Source organism: Triturus cristatus, chromosome 4_2 (genome assembly GCF_964204655.1).
Source record: "Triturus cristatus chromosome 4_2, aTriCri1.1, whole genome shotgun sequence".
Classification (NCBI taxonomy): Eukaryota; Metazoa; Chordata; class Amphibia; order Caudata; family Salamandridae; genus Triturus; species Triturus cristatus.
In genome coordinates, this window is record NC_140586.1 from 45,710,031 (window position 1) to 45,729,421 (window position 19,391).

The following is a 19,391-nucleotide window of genomic DNA, read 5'->3' on the forward strand; positions in this document are numbered from 1 at the left end:
CCCAGTATCAGACATCTTGTCAGTCCCTTCCCACTCCCTGTGAGGCGAGTATGGTTCAGGTTGATCTTGCAGGGCCATGTGGATGGGTGTAGGTTGTGTGTAACTGCGAGTCCCATCATACTCTTGGCTACACCTCCCTTCCCAGCATGCCCATGCTTCCTCCCTCTTGACTCTGCTTCCCTGTGAGGGTGTGTGTTGGACTTGGCCCTTCTGGCAGGTTCACCCCTAAACTTTTTGCGAGTATATTAGCTTTTTCCCTATGGAGGACTAGTGGTTTTAGGCCTCTAGGCGCTTTCACACTGTGTCCCAGTGGAAAGCGCGTGCGCTCTGGGTATGGTTTAGTTAGACTGGCCTGCCCTCCCATAGGAATTCATGGGGGAATGTATGTGTCCCTGGTAGTTCCTGATGCGTGGGGAGTACAGGTGCGAGTTTGGTATGTGCGGACTCGTGTGATGAAATGCTGCGCGATTATGTGTGCGGTGTCCATGTAGCTAGTATGGACGTGCCACTTCTAGACGCTGGCATAAATGTGCAGTGACTGCCTGGCGCGTGATTGGCTGGCTGAGGTCATGTGATGGGCTAGGGAATCCCCAGTCAGGATGAGTCACCCAGTGGTGAATGGGGAGATCAGCAGCCAGATGGGTGGGAGGTGTACACCTAGGACCTGAATAGGGCTGGGCTTTCCCCACACAATGCTGGCTCCGCCCCCTGTGGTGCGACTGATGACCCTGGCCTGCTCTCTGAATAGGGAGAGGGGCTGAGCAAAACAAAGTGCTCAGGAACCAGTTGTAACTGGTTCGCCCCTCCCCTGCACCTTGAAACAAAGGTAAACCTGTGTATAAAATGGGGCTGTGACCCCAAGTAAAATGTTCTCTTGCTGATCCTAATTTGAGGGGGAGCCTGCTGCTGCTGGGCGCCGGGAGAGACCGCCACTGGTGACTGCCTCCCTGCTGGAGGGCCCTGTGAGCTGGCCCCTGGGCCCAGTCTTTGCCCCCCCTGCATCTGAAGACTTCACCTTTACCTGCTTTCAAGTGCCTGGGAAGCGCTACACCTATTTGCTGCGGAGCGCCTTCATTTGTGGCCAGCAGCGCTGGGCTGCGATCCTCACGAGGGAACCCCGACGTAGGGATTCCCCCGCTGTTGCCGTGTTTCGTGGCGGGTGCCCACCCCGCATTTTGGTGCTCGTTGGCGGGTGCCCACCCCGCTTATTTGTTTTTATCTCACGGCCGGTGCCCACCCCGCCGTATATTTCTTATCACGAGGGAGCCTACCCCTCTTACTGCCGTAGAATCACCGCCGCGGCCCGGCTGACAGGAAGTCAGGCAGCTCTTACTGGGACGTGGGCGGGGCCTCAACCCGGAAGCAGACGGGAGCCTACCCCGCGCTCCGGTGACGAAGGAGGAGACTGAAGGCAAACGCGGAGACGACGCAGGAGTCCCCAGAGAGCAGCCCAGTAAGTGTGAAGGGCTGGGGGACTCCGTGCATGTGTTGTGGGTGCCGGTCCCAAACCGGTCTATTTCCTTGAGCCCACGAGGCTCCAACATCGGGGGAAGTGTTCTTGAGCCCCCGAGAGGCTCCAACGAAGGGGCCCTGATTGTGGCTAAGGAGTCCTCCGAGTGGGACTCCACCGAAGGGGGCAGTGTTCTCGAGCCCCGAGAGGCTCCAACGTGGGCGCAGTATTGTTCAGAACCACGGAGGCTCCAGGGGGCATTTCTTGTTGTTTGAGCCCAGCGAGGCTCCAAGGGGCCAGTCCTTTGTTTAGAGCCCAGAGGGGCTCAGGGGACAGTCAGTTGGCCAGAGCCTGCAAGGGTCCAGCGTTGGCCCCATCATTGTTCTACAGCTGCCCAGCACTTCGTGGGCAGCTGCTCCGTTTAGGCCCCTGACACTGGGACACAGGGCGTCCTAGCCCCAACAAGGCCAGTTGGCCTATGGACAGTCACAGGTGGTGACTTATGTGAGTTTGGCGCAATTGTGTTTTCCTGCACCTCTGAATGTGTTTTTATGCGTCATGTGCCTTGTTTTTACACGACTGAATGTATGTTATGCATCATGTGTTTTCCTTCCCTACACCTCTGAATGTGTTGTGATGCATCATGTGTAATGTGCTTATACCCCTACAGGTATTGTGATACTTAGGTGGTTGTTTTTCTCCTAGTACAGGTGGTGCTAGTGAGGTCCTGGTTCCCTGCGCAATATTCTCCTAAGGTGGTTAGGGTTGCGTAGGTGGTACTTAACATTTACCAGTAGTTACTGGTTGTGTGCTACAGTGATTTACATTCTATGTTCTAAGTGATATTCTAAGTGCTAGTTCTAAAAGTGCTGATTCCTGACAGTGGTCCAGGTGGCCCTGTCTTGTACATATCCCCTGTAAATTCTGCCCGTGCCAGTTGGCACAGTCTAAAGTGTGTATTTTTTATCTAATGTGTTTGGTATAATACAAAGGCTATTTTTATATAATACCTTGTGTGGAGTATCTTTTGTGGTGGGCCTTGGGTGTTGTTGCTGGGTGCGCGCGCAAATGCTTTACACATTGCCTCCTGGATAAGCCTGACTGCTCGTGCCAAGCTACCAAGGGGGTGAGCAGGGGTTATCTTTGGTGTGTAACTCCCCAGCCCTGACTAGAGTGGTGGTTTCTGCCTGGCTTTGGCGCAAGCCCTAGCCAACCAGAAATCCCATTTCTAACAGGGTGTGACATCAATGGCAAGATGGCTGACTGTGAAATCCTGGTGTTTGTTTGGCTACGAGTTCCAAGTGAGCCCCTGTGCTTCATACAGCAGCACCCAGTATGGGGTATCTTTTGCTGATATTTCAATGAGGTGTGTGTCAATGCATTGTACCCGTTGAGTTGTGTAGAGTTTGTGTTGGGGGGTGTCTCCCCATGCTGATTAGTATGGTCAGGGCTGTCAGTCCTCCTTCCCATCATGAAATGTGCTTCCATTGTAGGGCGTGCAAGTTGTCTTTCAGGATGTCAGTCAGTGGTGTCCTGCTTCTGATTTGCACACAAGCCCTAGCAGGGCCTTGTGCTCCCCACAGCAGGAGCCAGTGTCAGCCATCTTGTCAGTCATTTTCCACTCCCTGTGATGTGGGCATGTTTCAGAGGGGTCTTGATGGGCCAATCAGGAGGGGGAGTATTATCTGTGACTACAGGCCCCATCATGCTTTTGTCTACACTCACTTCACCTGCATCCCCACTATTCCTTCCTGACAGTCAGCTGCACTGTGAGGTGGTGTGTTTGTGGTGGCAAACTGTCTGGCTGGGTGTATTTGGCTTAGTGCCACTGGCTTGCTCTATTTGTTTGTAGGTTGGTGCATGTCATGACACAGTCCCCAGTCACTATGAGATGGCAGGTATTGTGTTTGTGTGACTGGCATACACATCTTGGGTTGATTATCTATTGGTTAGTGTAGCTTTGCTTGGGGTGCATGGTTTCACTGTCCCCTTGCCACACAATCTTGGGTATGTTGTTTGTGTACTCACCAGTCTCTGGGATGTCTGTTAGGCCATGGACGCTCTCTGGTGGTAGGATGTCCCGCACCTTCCCCTTCCAGGTCCTGAAGTAGACTGGTTTGGCAGGAGGGCCACCGCCGGTGCGCTTACTCAAGGCGTGATCTTTCTCGATGAGTCATACGACCGGTTCTGGATATCGTCCTTTGTGTGCAACGTTGGTGCTTGTGCGTTCACCTTGTCCACAATCCTCGCCCACATCTTGGTTTTCTGTGAGATGGGGGTCCTTTGAACCAATGTACCAAACAAATGTGGCTCTGATGATCTCGTCTACCAGCACTTCTAACTCACTATCTGTGAACTTTGGATTCTTCTTTGGAGGCATGGTGATGAGTGGTGGTGGTGGGGGGTGTGTGTGTGAGGGTGCAAGTGATGTTGGGTTGGTGTTGGTTTTGCTGTGTGTATGTGTGTGTGCTTTTGTATGAGGTGCTGATGGTGTATGAGTTGTGTGATGGGTGAGTTGTGAGTGTGGCTGTGGTTGCTGTGTACTGGTGTTTGCTGCTGGCTGTGTCTCCTGTTTGCAAGGGAAGATGGTAGTGATTGTAGTCCTTTATATAGTTGGAGTTGTGGGTGTGTCTTTGTCCAATTAATTTTTTTAGGGTATTTATTGGCTTAGTCATTGCTTGTTTGGTCCTTTTTTGTGTTTTTTCCTTTGTGTTTTGTAGGCATGAAGGAGACGTTCATGTGACGTAAACGGACGCTGCTGTTGTCTCGTGCGGGCTTCTCCGCCTCGTTCACGCTGCCTGTCTTCTGTGTTTAGTACGCGTCGTTCGCGGCGGTCTCTATTGCTTGTGTGCCGGGTTGTCTGTGCGTGTCAGTCGTGCGGCTTGGTCTCCGTGCAAGTCGGTCTAGTTTTACACGCATTGCATCGTACTGCGCTAATCGTACATCGCGGGTACGGGTCGGTCGGGTTGATTCCAGGTTCGTGTCGGTCTGTGAAAATCGCGTTGGTTTTCCGGCCGGATCACTATTTTCCCTCCGGCTCGGTTGTACAGCTTGTATTCCGTATGTGTCGGTTGTAATTCACTCGCGTTGCATCGTACTGCACGGGTCGTACGGCGCTGGTCCGTGTCGGTCGGTATTCGGTCCGGGTCCGTGTCGGTCGGTTTGTTTTGCGGCCGGAATCGGAATTGGCCCCCTAATGTTAAATACACATAACAAAAAGATACAAATATTATATATAATAAATTAATTAATACATTTATAAACAATATTTATTTAAAAGGAGCAAATATTAACAAACTATTTAAAAAATAAATGTATTTATTTTATTTCCTACCCTAGAACACTGCACCAATAAAAAAATACTTCAACATTTTTATTTAAATTTATTTCCATAATTAACATAATTAATTATGAATTTAAAAAATATTATTAATAAAAAAAGATCATAAACATCCATTGAGTACACATTCTTTAACACTAGAATATCCACAACTCACACCTAAAATTAATTACACAATTACCATAATTAATTACAAATTAATTAATTTAAATTAATTAACAACTAATCAATAATTCATCCATAAAAATAAATTACTTCCCACCCTTCCCACCATTTACACCTATAAACACCACAACACACACCTAAAATTAATTACACAATTACCATAATTATTTACTAATTAATCAATTTAAATTATTAAACAACTAATTAATAATTCATCAATAAAAAATAAATTACTTCCCACCCTTCCCACCATTTACACCCATAAACACCACAACACACACCTAAAATTAATTACACAATTACCAAAATGAATTACTAATTAATTAACTAATTTAAATTAACTAACAACTAATTAATTTTTTTGTTTACATTTCTTTATTGAGTTTAAACATTTTAATAAATGCTGTTTGACAAACACCAATACAGATTATATTTATGTTATTTGCAAAGTTTTATACAGCGCTGGCTAGACCCGGAGGTATCACAGCGCTTTACACGAGGATCAGCGAGTTACAGTTACAGGTTACATAGTTACATCAGTTAAATCAAAGAATCACAGAGGGAGGAGGAGGGGGAGGGAAGGAAACACAAACGGGGCGACGAGGAAAACATTGTCAGATGACTGGCTGGGTAGGTGACAGCCAGGGGGGTGAACCGGAGCCAGACTCCTCTAAAGCTGCATAGGACAGCTCCACCGGGCATCGGCCAAGGTTGCTCGGGCTCCGCGGTAGGTACATACAGTTTTGGTATCCGCCCAGGGGGCATCGTCACTAGATCATTTGTGCACCGTGCAGCAAATTAACAACTAATTAATAATTCATCAATAAAAAATAAATTTCTTCCCACCCTTCACACCTATAAACACCACAACACACACCTACAATTAATTACACAATTACAATAATTAATTATTCATTTAAATTAATTAACAACTAAGGGGCCGATTCCGATCCGGGTCGGAAAGCATTCCGACCGAGCCGGATCCAGAGTGTTTTCCGACCGAGCCGGGGGCCTGCAGTCCGACTGAGCGAGTACGATGCGGCCGTATGCTGCCAGACTCGGTTTGGTCGAACTCCCATAGGAGTCAATGGGAGCCAGTCGTACGACGCGTACATGGGCTCCCATTGACTGAATGGGTAAGTCGCGGACATGTGCGCCCCCTACAGTGGGTACGCGTCGGTGCCATCCGCACTGTACAGGCCTGTTTTGGTGAGACCCATGGGTCTCCCCCTGTGTCCGAGTCGTAGGGCTGCAGGTGTCATGGGATCCGACGCGGACCCCCGAAAGGCAACCACTCAGACGTTTTGCGAGCTGGACACTCCGGCTCGCACAGGCTGTCCAACGCGTGCATCGTACTGGCTCGGTTGTAAATCGCATCCATTGCACGCCACGGTTAGCTTCCGAATTTCACGTAGCTCGCATCGTACTTGCTGGCTCATACAGCTGTACGAGTCGGCCGGAAAACACGCGTACGGCTCATAGTTTTTCCGGCCGGATCGCGTTCGGTGCACTTCCGACCCGGATCGCAATTGGCCCCTAATTATTAAATAATTAATAATAAATTAATTTATACATTTAACACTATAACATCACAATAAACAAATATTGTTAAATAAAAAGTATTCAATAAATGGTATGTAGTTAAATTACTTCCCACCCTATTCCTCTATAAACCCACAACCTGCTACGGAACTAAAAACGCAAATTTCAAATATTTTTTTTTACTAAATACTCAAAATAATCAATACAATTTTATATAATTAAATTACTTCCCACCCTATTCCCTATAAACCCACAACCTGCTACAAAACTAAACAAGCAAAATTCAAATAAAAAAATGTAATAACTACTAAAATTTTAACGCATAAATAAAAATACAAACAATTCTTATACAAAAAAATATACATCACATATATATAAAATATATACTAAAATACATAACATTAATAAAAAATCGATAATTCTAACTATTGTTTTGCAAGTGATATTAAACACTTCGATATTTTAAGCATCGATATTACTTACCTAAAATCAATATTCCTGACCACGATATTTTGTCTATTGATATTTTTGACCCACGATATGTTTACCTCGATATTGGTGGAAGTCGATTTTTTTGCATCGATATTCTGTAAAATGTGCTGGTTGGACCTTTGCCTTTAAATGAATGATCTGTTAGTGGTATAATATTGTGTTTACGAATGCCAGCTGCATCCCCCCTCCTCTGGTGGTCCCACAGAACGAGCTCAGCCCATTCTACTGTAGAGCCAATGGTACCATGTAAATTTTCACTCCATCTTGCTATGCGGAGACTTAGCAGAGCCAAGTGTACTGTGTGGAATTTTGACTCCACTTTGTCTTCAGAAGGCTTAGCAGAGTCAATAGTATTATGTAGAATAGGTATTGCTTTGAGGAGTCTTGGCAGAGTCAATGGTACTATGTAGAGTTTTTATTGCCTGGAGGATCCTTGGCAGAGCCAATGGCATGTAGAGTTTTTATTTCCTTGAGGGTCCTTGGCAGATGCAACAGCATTATGTAGAGTTGGTATTGCTTTGAGGATCCTTGACAGAGCCAATGGTACGGTGTGGCATTTTCACTCCACCATGCCTCGAGGAGGCCCGCCCGGAGTGCATGATTACCAGCCTTTCTCTTGTGTTGGAGCTGGTCATGATGCAGTCGGATCCCTCATGCTCAGAGACCCTCCGTGCCATGAGCAGTAAGTTAGCGGGTCACGCCAGGGTTCAGCTAATCCTAATGCTGTGGGGTTGGTACAGGTCATGTGCAAACACTTGGTGGGCCACCCTGGAGCTCATCAGGTTCTGAAGCAGTCAGATTGATGATACTCACGCATTATGGGCTGAGGGTGTACAGACTGTAAGGGAACACGGAGGTTTACACCTGCTCTGATGTAATCAGAGCCTATGCACTATATATGTGCAATGAGTTAGTAGCACTCTCCAGGGGCCCAACTTTCTATGATGCAGTTATGCTGAGTGTGTGCTGGCTGCTAGGAGGGCCACTATTGAGCGCAGATCGGCTGGTCCTCGTGTAGGGTTCTGATGTCGCAGATCCCCTACCGGGTAGGTGCCCTGAGTTAGCTGGGCACCCTGACCATAATGCAGTCAAATTTCTGATGCTCAGAGGATCTGGGCTGAGTGTGCGCTTTGGGTTAACAGTGAAATTTTGGCTGCAACTGGTCCTGATGCAGTCAGAGCTCTGATGCTCATAGATTCTGTGTGCAGGGGGGGGTGCAGTGACTTAGCAATACAGCACTGGCAATCCCTTGGGCCTGCTTTCGAAACCATTGTTTCTGACCCGCAGTGCCACTCTGTACGGTGGGCCTGATTGAAAATTTAGCAGACAGAGTGAAGGGAGACAGGGTTGCAGAGGACTTTATCACTTTTACTTTCTGTCACATTTAGAGGTGTCCCAAGTGTGTCCTGATGCGTGATATGAGTTAGAAGGGCAAGACTGGGCTCCGCTGACCCTGGTGAAGGCAGATTGCTGGTGCTCACAGATCCTGTGCGGGGTGTGTGCAGTTAGATGACGGCGCAGCACTGGGTCACAGTTGTTCATGGTAGTGTTGGAGTATTTGCTTGGGGTGTGCAGTGGAGCCCAGAGCGGACACACCTTGCTGCAGTCAGATGCCTGGTGCTAACAGGTCCTGTTTTCAGGGTGTATGCAGTGAAGCTGCAGGGCACCGCAGTGGCATCTTTGGTTCTGATGCAGTATGAGCTCTCTTCGGCTCCTAGTTTATGTGTGCAGGGTGTGTCCAATGAGTTAACGGCACGGTCCTGGTGCAAGGTTTGTCCGTATAGTGTTATATTCTGTACCGGGTGTTTGCATTGGGGCCAGAGATGGGACTCAACAGGGATGGTGCAGTAAGATTTATGATGCTCTCGGGTCCTGTGTGCAGGGATGAGCAGTGAGTTAGGAGGACACCACTAGGGTCAAATTTCTGAAGGTCAAATGGTCTGAGCTGGTGCGTGCATCGAGTTAGCAGTGCACTTAAGGCACAAGTGGTCCTTATGCAGTCAGAGTCCTGGTGATTATAGACTCTGTGTACAAAGTGTGTGCAGAAAGATAGCGGCACAGCTCCAGGTCACAGTTTGTCCTGAAAGTGTTATATCATGTGCTGGTGTGTGCAGTGGGGCCCACAGGGAACACACCTAGGCTGGCCCTGATACAGTCAGATTTGTGATGCAACAAATCCTCTTTGCAGGATGTGTGTAGTGAGGTAGCAGAGACCACCGTGCCTCCGTCGGTCCTAATGTTGTCAAATTTCTGATGCTGACAGATCGTGTGTGCAGGGTGTGTGCAGAGTTAGGAGGGCAGAATTGAGGCTCCGTTGATCCTTAAGCAGACGGTTTGCTGATGTTCTCACAGATCCGGTGTGCAGGGTGTGGGCAGTTAGATGGCGGGGCACCCCTGGGTCACAGTGTGATATGATTCTGTTACATTCTGTGGAACTGTGTTGGGTGCGTGCAGTGGGGCCCACATTGAACTCAGCTGGGCTGGTCCTGCTGTAGTCAGATTACTGATGCGTGCAGATTGTGTGCAGTGAGTTAGGATGACACCACTGGGGTTTTACAAATCCTGGCTGATGCAGAGGAGTTGCTTATGCTTACAGATTCTGCGTGCAAGTTGTCTGCTGTGAGTTAGTGGAATGCTGGGCCACAGTTTGCCCTGATAGTGTTACATTCTCTGCTGGCTGTGTGCACCGGGCCCCACGGGGAACACGCCTGGGCTGGTCGTGATGCAGTCAGATTGCTGATGCGCACAGGTCCCGTGTGCGGGGTGTGTGCAGTGAGGCAGCAGAGCCCACTCTGGCTCCCTCGGCCCTGATGCAGACGGATCGCTGATGCTGAGATCCCGTGGGCTGGGCTTGCACAGTGGGCTGGGTTTGTGCGGTGTGGGCTCGGCAGTCAGTCAGTGCGCGCCCGTGGACGATGCTGACAGGACCTGCCCCGTCGCTTCGCCTGCTGCTCGCCTGCAGAGAAGCCGCGGAGTTGCATGTCGCTTTCCAACTCCAGTGTGTTCCTGCTGAATGAGGTAAAGGCGGGTGTTTGAGCGAGCCCGAGCCCCCTGCTGTGAGGCTACCTACTCTTGGCATGCGGAACTCTCCTTTCCCGGTGCTGTGGCATGGGCGGGTGACGCCCCAAAATCAGGGGTCAAGATCAGACAAAGGTCAAGGGCTTCCTCTGAGGAGGCGGGCGGGTCTAGGGGGCTGGGCCCTCCTTCCTGGAAGTGGTCAGGGGGCGGAAGTGGGAGACACCAGGGACTTGACGCGAGGCAGGGTGGCGCGTGCTCCAAGTCTCCGCGCATTAATGAAGCACTTACGGCGTCACGTGGACACTTGAAATTATAACGGCGACAGAACGCCTCGGTGCAAATTAACATTCGCGCCCAGGCAGGTGTGATTTTTGCACCTCATTATGACTCTGGTGCTAAGTAGCAGAGACAATGTTTAGCACCCGTTTTATCGAACGGATAACGGAAACAAGTCAGTGCTAAAAGCCGGGGCATCGCGCGGCCCTTCAAGGTTTAAATGCTGTTTGCGCCTATTTAATGACTTGAAGGAAGGGGTTTGAATGAGCGAACTTGGGGGTTATTTACAAGCCCCCTGTGCCGTCGGTGCGTCACTTTTAATATGGGGAAATTGACGCACTGGCGGCGCAAGGGTTGGTTTCTTTGGAAGAGGGTGTGGGCATGGTGCAGGAGGGTGGATTCCAGGGGTGCAGCTCCATATTGGGGGCTGCAGAGGGGATTGTACTGTGGCAGGAGAGCGCCTATCCACGCTGTCCTGTCCCAGTGTTACAGTATGTGCTTGGGGTGGTGTCCCCCAAGGGGCTGCCACCATTGGGTCGGGGCGTAGGCTCCCAGTAAAAAACTGCTTGCTGCGCTATTTGTTAGTAAATCTGGCCCAGAGTCTCCGGTCCTTGGTGTGAGTTGCGGTGGAGGGGCCCTTGCCCCTCCCTCACGCCGTAGAGTGGACTCAAGCTTGGGTCCCACTCAGGCAGCACACGCAGGGGCCTCACAAACCTCCGGACCCCGCATGTACTCCTTTTCTCAAGAGTGCAAGCTTATGTCCGAGCGTCACAACGGAAGTGGAGTTTCTACTCCTGAAGCAATGTCCCAGGTTGAGCTCTGACATCTACACTTCACTCACTGTCCGAAAAGAGAACTCACTCTCCTACTCATTCACTGTCCCCGGTAGAGCGCTCACATCTATTCCTCACTCACTGTCCCAGATAGAGCTCTCCCAGGTACCGCTCTGGCATCTAGTTCTCACTCACTGTCCCAAAAGAGATCTCACTCTCCTCCTCCTCACTCTTTGTCCTGGTAGACCCCTTACATCTTCTCTTCACTCACTGCCCACGCAGAGGGTTTGCTTTCCTGCCCCTAACTTCCCGACTCAGATAGAGCCCCGACATCTAGTCCTCACTCGAAGCCCCCAAAGGGAGCTCACTCTCCGAGTCCTCCGGTAGAGCAGCTCTGCCCGCACAGCACCTCACTCACTGCCCAAGAAGAAAACGTGGGCTACTCCCCCTCAGTGACCGCCCCAGCACTGACCACAAGCTCACCGCCCGAAAGAGAACTCCGGCTCCTGACCTCACTCACTCACTGCTTCGGAGCCCAGTTTAGGCTCCTACCTTTTACCTACTAATGTAGAGCCGAAATCAGCACCTACTCTTCACTGACTGTCCAGTAGCAGGACTCGACTCTTATGCCTTACTTACTGTCCAAGAACTGGACTAAGGCTCCTACACCCTGTTCACAGCTCCGTAGTAGAGCTTGGGCTCCTACATCTCATGCACTGCCCTGGGGCAGAGTTGCCACACCTCCGCCCCACTCACTCCCTTTGCCCCGAGCAGAATCCATGCTCCTGTTTCTCGCTCGTAATCCCAGAAGATCACTGCATCTGCCACTCCTTACTCACTGCCACAGTTATAAGAAGGGCAGTGGCTGCTCACCAGAGGCGCAACTAGAGCCAAATTTCGAGGGGGCTGAGCAAAAATTTCGGGGGGGGGGGGGGGCTGAGCAAAAATTTCGGGGGGGGGGGCTGAACTTTAAGCAATAGGCAGAGTGGAGCTGCAGGGGCTCTTAGAAGGGGTGAAACAACAGCGAGGCCTCATTAACATGCAAATGGTCTTTTAAAGACCTGTGAAGTGCTCGGGTGCGGCTGCTTTTTTGCCCGGGAAGGTCTCTCATCCTGGGCTGCCACACACGACGGGGGGGGGGGCTGAAGCCCCGTGAGTCCAATGGGTGTTGCGCGCCTGCTGCTCACTCACTGTCCTGGAAGACAAGTCCCACTTCTATGCCTCAGTCACTGCCCCAGATTGGAAATCAGACCCCTGACCAGTGTTAGAAGTGGGGGGGAACGGAGGGGCACGGCGTGCCCCTACTTTTAAAAATTATGCTAGTCCGTTCCCCTACTTCTTGATTTAAAAAAAGCGTCCCGGGACTGCCCTAATTCAGGCCCGGTTCCAGTAAGGGCTTGAAGGCAGGCGCGAAACGCCATGGGGCTCAAAGTGCTTCAAAGCCGCCCCCCCCCCCACACCTCCCCCGTTGCGCACACAGACAGTTTTTGAGATTATCGCAGCCTTACCCGAGTACTTCACAGGTCTTTAAAAGACCATTTACATGTTAGCGAGGCTTTGTTTATTTTTTCACCCCTTCATTCCAACAGGGGCATGGCGAAAGGCGACACATCCTTTCTTTGGCCTCGGTAACCTTTGCCTACTGTCCTGCTGCGTGGATATTCTTTTTCTATGCAGCGCAGGAGAAAAGAAGTTTGTTTATTTTGATTCACCTTTCCTGACCCCTGCAGCTGCTTATCACTTCAGGCTGCGACACTAAGATTGACTCACGGAGTAGGTAGGAGAATGTGTCACTATTTGTTTTTCTATTTAAACTCTGCACAGACGCAGCAGGACATGTACTTTGTGCGTGCTTCATTTAATCAGTTTTCATCATTATCATGGCCGATGCAGGACAACAATAAGACAATAAAAAATGCCCAGATAACGCTGGGGATTAATGATCCTGCTGGAGAGCAATCATTTCTCTGTTAGTAGTTACGTGCAGATGAACTGTATTTTATGTGGAAGCTCAGTGGGTTACTGCCTTTGTCACAGAGACCCTTGTGTTACTTGCAGTTCAGAAGTTACAATCCTAACATAGGACAGTGACCAATGAACTGTCATCAAAGAGCTGTATGCAAACCTGAATGATATAGTTAGAACTTCGCGTTTTTTGTTTTGTGATATAGTTAGAACTTCCCCAGTCTTTCATTATTCTAATTTTGCTAAAATGAGTATGTTTGGGCAGAGATACATTTTCATCAGTAAAGCTGACCCCCATGGAATACTCTTTAAATCCTGAGTTTGTGCTTCTCCAGACCAAACCCTCTTAAAATAACTGCCCACCAGTATGGATGACATGTGATTCATACACCTTGTAATCCTCATTGGCTTATGTGACATTCCCTGTAGGCTGATTTACATACTTGTATGATTCGTTGTCTCTGTATAATGTGTGCGTGGTGTAAAGTACTGACACACACTACACTGATATGAGTAGCGCTACACAACAAATGAAATGCATATGAGAGAGGGGCTACATAAAGATGAGGGGCACTGTTGGAGGGTGGCAGTGAGGGAATCCGAGGAGGAGGTAGTGGGAGTGGCTATGGAGCGATGAGGGGCACTGTTGGAGGGTGGCAGTGAGGGAATCTGAGGAAGAGGTCATGGGGGGAGGGGGGAGCTAGGGAGAGATGAGGGGCACTGCTGGAGGATGGTAGTGAGGGATTCTGAGGAGAAGGTCATGAGGGGGAGGGGCTACAGCGAAATGAGGGGCACTGGTGGAGGGTGGCAGTGAGGGAATCCGAGGAGGAGGTGATAAGGGGGAGGGGCTATGGGGAGATGAGGAGCACTTGTGGCGTATGGCAGTGATTATTGGTGTGGCGCCAAAAAAGACTTTCGCATCAGCGCTAAAGCCGGCCTTGTCATGGCCTTTCTGTTTCTGTTTATTTAATTAGCAGTCGGGTCATAAGGGCTACTGTGGAACATACTTTAAAGTGTGTGATAATTATATTTACTGCTATATTCAATGTTTTAAGTTTGAAGGTGATTTTACTAATGTTTTTACCTGGAAAAATGAAAGTGGAGCCCGATGGTGCCTGATATGGGGCAGGGGCCCAAGGTCAGCTGTGAGATAAGGTGCACTGGAGAGGAGTAGTGGATAATCAAGCCTGTAAGGAAGTGCGTTGCGGAGTCTGGGGTCAGGTGGAAGTAGCAATGAAGAGGGATCCTCCATGAAGGCTCGAACAGAGGGAGCCCAAGTAGTGTCACTTGCCTGATACTACCACCTCAGAAACCTCCTCTTCCCATCAAAGGAAAATTACATAGAAAAAACAGTTTTTGAGAGTGATAATATTTAGAAAGAGATTTGGAAAAGAGTGCGATTTACTGGGCCTTGTAAGACTAAGAAGAGATAAAGGAGGGCCCGGAGGATTTGCAGTCTGGGTGTTGCTACTCCCAAGATAATTTTGAAAAAAAAACTATAGGGTCAAATACTGCATTTTATTTTCAACACCCCATTTTTACACAAATTCTCTCAAAAGCCATTACTGATCCAAAACAACATCCCCAGGAGTTGACCACATTTTTTTTCAAGATGCACAATATGTTCCTCCCATAAGTAAATATTTACCTCCACTTTGCCAAGGCCTGTGTTTTGTCCTGCTTGCTCACATGTTATCTCACTCAGGCTCACTACCCCCATTATTCATTCTCATTCACTTTCCCTTTTACTCAAAATTGCTCACTTGCACTCACTCTTCAACATTCGGTATCACTTTCTCACTCACTCAGTCTCACCACTTTTTCCTACTCTGATTACCTCATTCTAACTTACAGTTTCACTTACTCTACGTGACTCCTTCTTACTCACTTTCTCTCACTTTCATCGACATACACACTTTCAATCATGCTCAGTTACATTCAGGCACTCAATCATTCACACCCACATTTACTTACTCGCACTCATTCTTCTTTGCAGGACACTTGAATACATATGTGCTATACTATGTTTGAGCAGCTAGCTGGCTGACATGAATAAGAATTATTTATTTATCTCACTTGTAAAGCGCACTCTCACCTAACAGGCATCCTGGCGCTGACAATCAAGAGTGCACAATTTGTGGATAAGAAGCTGCGTTGAAGCTAGGCTGTCGAAATGGCGCCAGTGCAGGGGGAAAAGACCGGAATGCACCATATTGGATAAATACGGCACCTTCCCGCCCTTTCCCTGTGACGCAGGGCAGCGCAGCAAAGTAACTTGCTGTGCTGCCCTGCGCCACCATTCCCATAAATATGTCCCTAAGCTCACAAATAGTAAATTGACCACACTAATTATCTGTGTAAGAGCATGTATTGATAAACACAATGAGCCACTGACCTTTTTCTTGGACCTTGTTGAGTTGCCAAGCACAGCAGCAGATCTAATCTTAGATACCTTACTTGCATGCTTAGAGAGACACGGTTTTACTGATGAGTATTTAAAAAGTCATTTGGTTCAGCTTGTAACAGATGGTGCTTCCAATATGATAGGTAGGAAATCCGGTGTGGCAACTCTTCTGAAACTGAAATATCCACAGTTGAGTGTATGGCACTGTGCTAACCACAAGCTGGAGCTTGCTGTGGGTGATATTTGTAAACAAGTCGCAGGCATTAATCAGCTCAAATTTTTTTTTGATAAACTATATACCACCTACCATGCCTCTCCGAAACATCAGAGAGAGCTTGGGGAATGTGCTCTGGAGGTAGAAGTAAGACTTCTGGCAATTGGAAAGGTGCTAGATATACGTTGGGTGTCCTCAAGTGAAAGATCTGTGAGAGCTGTTTGGAATAACTACAAAGGACTTATTAAACATTTCATGGAATCTTCCGAAGACTCAACGAGGAGTGACATTGAGCAGAGGAAATATGCTGGTTTAAACCGTTTATTAACCTCTCTGGTGTTTGTTGAAAATATGGGCATTTTATATGATGCTCTCACAGAATTGGGTGACCTATCCAGAAGGCTGCAGCGGCGTGATATGACCATATATGAGGCCGATCGTTCAATACAGATGCAGATTTTAGTGTTTGAATCAATGGCTGATGCACCTGGGCCCTTTGTTTGCTACAACTGCGTTAGATGCTGCTGAACGGATGCAGTTTGCTGGTGTAGGACTGCAACAGAACAAAGGCTGGGTTAGCATCAATAGGGCACAGTTCTTTAGGAGCTTAGCAAATAACCTGCGAAAAAGAATAACAATGTCTAATGCATCAAATGTTTCTAGATGCACAACCACAAACAATGATGAAAGAGAATACAAAGAGTTAGTACATAGAATTAAACTTCTACAACCAGTTTATTGGCCAGATCCAGTAGACATCTTATACGGTGAGGGAGAATTACAAAACCTTTGTAGCAGGTTGCATGTATTTGATACCAGGCAGTACATCCTTGGTTTCAGAGAGTACAAACAAAATAAAAATTGCATCTCTGAAAGCCTGAAACCATTAATGCACATTATAAACACCTTTTGTACCTCAACTGCTGAATGTGAACGGGGCTTTAGTGTAATGAATGATGTGCTCACACCACTGCGGAACAGAATATCAATCAATCGTCTGTCTTCTACAATGTTCATAAATATCGTGGGGCTGTCATAGAATTTAAACCTGAATTTTATGTTCAGAAATGGTTAGAAAAAGGGAGGAGAAGTGCAGATGAAAGAAACTGCATGGCTCGGAGACAAATGGCTTATGATTCCACTTATAAGCGTATTTGGAATATTCTGTGATTGGAAACATGTCCCACATTGTAAATGAATTAAATATAAACAACTTATATATTAAACCTCAAATAAACATGTTTATTGATTCTTTGAATTAAATAACGTTATAAGCTGTAACTGGTCAGTGAAATGCCAAACGTTCAAAAATTGGTATGTTTTGCTATTTCTAGCCACACCTCCGACTCCGCCCACTAATCCAATCCTTGGGTTATTCCCGCCCCCTGAGTCTCCGCCCACAGTTCCCCTACTTTTTTTCCCCCACTTCGACCACTGCCCCTGACCCCTTACTCCGTGCCCCTGAGCAGAGTTCAGACTCCTGTTCCTCGCTCGTTGTTTCATTCAGACCGCGGGCTGCTACTTCTTACTTGCTGCCGGCTTGTCTTTAGTTTTTTTAAGGATCCAGGTAAAAAATAATCTGTGGGTCCCACTTCTTACGTTTATGTCTGGTGATACGAGCACCTAACTCAAAGTATGAAGAAAAAAATCATCCTAGATTTTATACATCATCTGCTGTCCTTTGTGGTATTTGGAGCTCCCTCATCATCAATAATACACAAATTACGTCACACCTTTATAAATTTATAATTCGATTTTGAAGCAGGGGACCCTGGAAAAGCGTTGGGCCGTATGGATAATGCCACCCTGACTCTCCCCTGTGATGGCCCTGTCCTGCTACAATCTGCATTCAGCACTCGCGCATCACAGCCTGGGTTCATAGGCAATAACTCACTGTGCAGATATGCTTTGCACCTACTTTTCCCTCAATGCCCCAGAGCAAAGTTTGGCTTCCTCCACGCATGTTGTGACTCTGAGCAGAGCGCCTACTCCTCACTCCCTGTAAAAGAGCCAGCCCTGGACCGACCCCTCTCACCCTGGAACAGAGCTCAGTCTCTGTCTCCCCACTCGCCCCAGAGCTCATGGCTACCAAGAGACAGCAGAGTTTGTAAACCCCCATTCTCAATCACCGCATCAAAGCAGAGCTGAACTCCTATCCCTCGCCCATGTACACAGATAAGGGGCTTGACCCCTCTGAGGAGCTGCTCAAAGGCTGAGACTGTCTCGCTGAGCAGCCCGACAGGCAGACAACTGCTTTCACCCGAGGAGAGACGCTGTCCGCACCAACCCTATAGGAGGCCAGGAAGTGGGTTTAGGGTGTCACTCAGACTCAGGCGCAGAACAGGGCTTCTAGTGGCGGGCTTTATAAGAGCTGCAGAGAAGGTGCGAGGCAGGGCAGGGGCGGAGGGACAAACAGCCAGCAATCCCCCAGGGGCTCCCCAGGTATGTGTCTCCGTGCAAGAGTCTTATACTGAACGCTCCTGTGCTCGTGAAGACGCAGCAGGGAGACTGATGGTAGGTCCAAAGGAGTCAGATCTGTGTCACATCTTTAGGATATACACATAAGAGAAGGTACACACACTAATCGTAGGGGGAAACACATGACATGGTAAATAAAAGTAGAAACCTGGAAATCTGACGTGGGTCTGGCCTTCCACACGTGCAGAGGACCCCGCAGGTTTAATGCAGCCTCTCGCAAGGGGACACAGCTGGAATGGTCTAGACCTGGCCATTGTCACGGCGCTACTACAGCTCCGAGAAGCTCCGGTTTCACCATTAGGCGCTCTCGCCCTTCCTTAATCCCCCCATCGGTGCCACTGTGAATGCATTAGACGAAACCCTATCCTTCCAAACAACGCACCCTCAAGTTCACAAATGTATATACGTTTCTTGAGAGAAACAATGCTAACGCCGGGACACTTCTTTCTAAAGTAGCTGCTGCGCGCTACAAGCGGTCTCATTCGTTCGTCCATCCATCCATCCATCCATCCAGTCAGTCAGTCAGTCAGTCAGTCAGTCAGTCAGTCAGTCATTTCATAGAAACGAAGCATTACAGGAAATTAAGTAATTCAATCACAGAACGTTTTCAAAAACGAATACGATCTAAAAGAAAATAGTGATCAAACCAGGAGGGTATAATAACTAAAATGCATCCTCCTTACACCCATCTGTAAAACATGTTTTTCGAAAAGACCTGCTGTGCTGTTCAAATGGGAGGGCAGATAAAAATAACATGCATTAAATGCGGTGACGTGGAGTCACAAATATTACAGCTTCAGCCCGGATATTTAAAGTTAGCTCATGCTGCAAGGTTTTCAAAGAACATGAAAACAGCCTACATCTGGGACAGACGAAGAAAACTGCGTTTCCTGCTCCATAGCTGCCAAACCGGAGAGAGCCCTGACATCTAACGGCCAAGTACACGAGTCTGATTAAAACTGAAATATTTCACTGACTCATTCAACCATATCGTATTTATTCCATTAGTTGTCGACTCCAAGGGGATTCCTACATCCATCAAGGATTTTCCAAATTAGATTTTCAGGAGGAATGCAGCCTAGCCTTCTATTAAGGTTTTTTTACACCATATTGCTCAACAAATGTTCAGACTCATCATGAGACAGCTGAAGCAAAGTACTGATATAGTGAGTGAACTCTCCACACCGCCATTGAACCAAGCCAAGTTCTCATTTAAGGACCCCCGGTGATGAACTGCAACCAGGTGACAGGAAAGTTTTCAATCTGTGTTTTTT

General features: G+C 48.1%; 1 protein-coding gene across 1 annotated transcript in view; it reads left to right on the top strand.

Annotated features, from left to right (window-relative positions):
* Positions 1–9,869: 9,869 nt before the first annotated feature.
* CACNB3 (calcium voltage-gated channel auxiliary subunit beta 3) overlaps positions 9,870–19,391 on the top strand; it is a 249,587-nt gene continuing 240,065 nt past the window's right edge. The window contains exon 1 of the mRNA XM_085600398.1: positions 9,870–10,007. Coding sequence (XP_085456524.1) covers positions 9,969–10,007 — 39 coding nt within the window. The 5' untranslated portion in view covers positions 9,870–9,968. The remainder of the gene's footprint in view (positions 10,008–19,391) is intronic.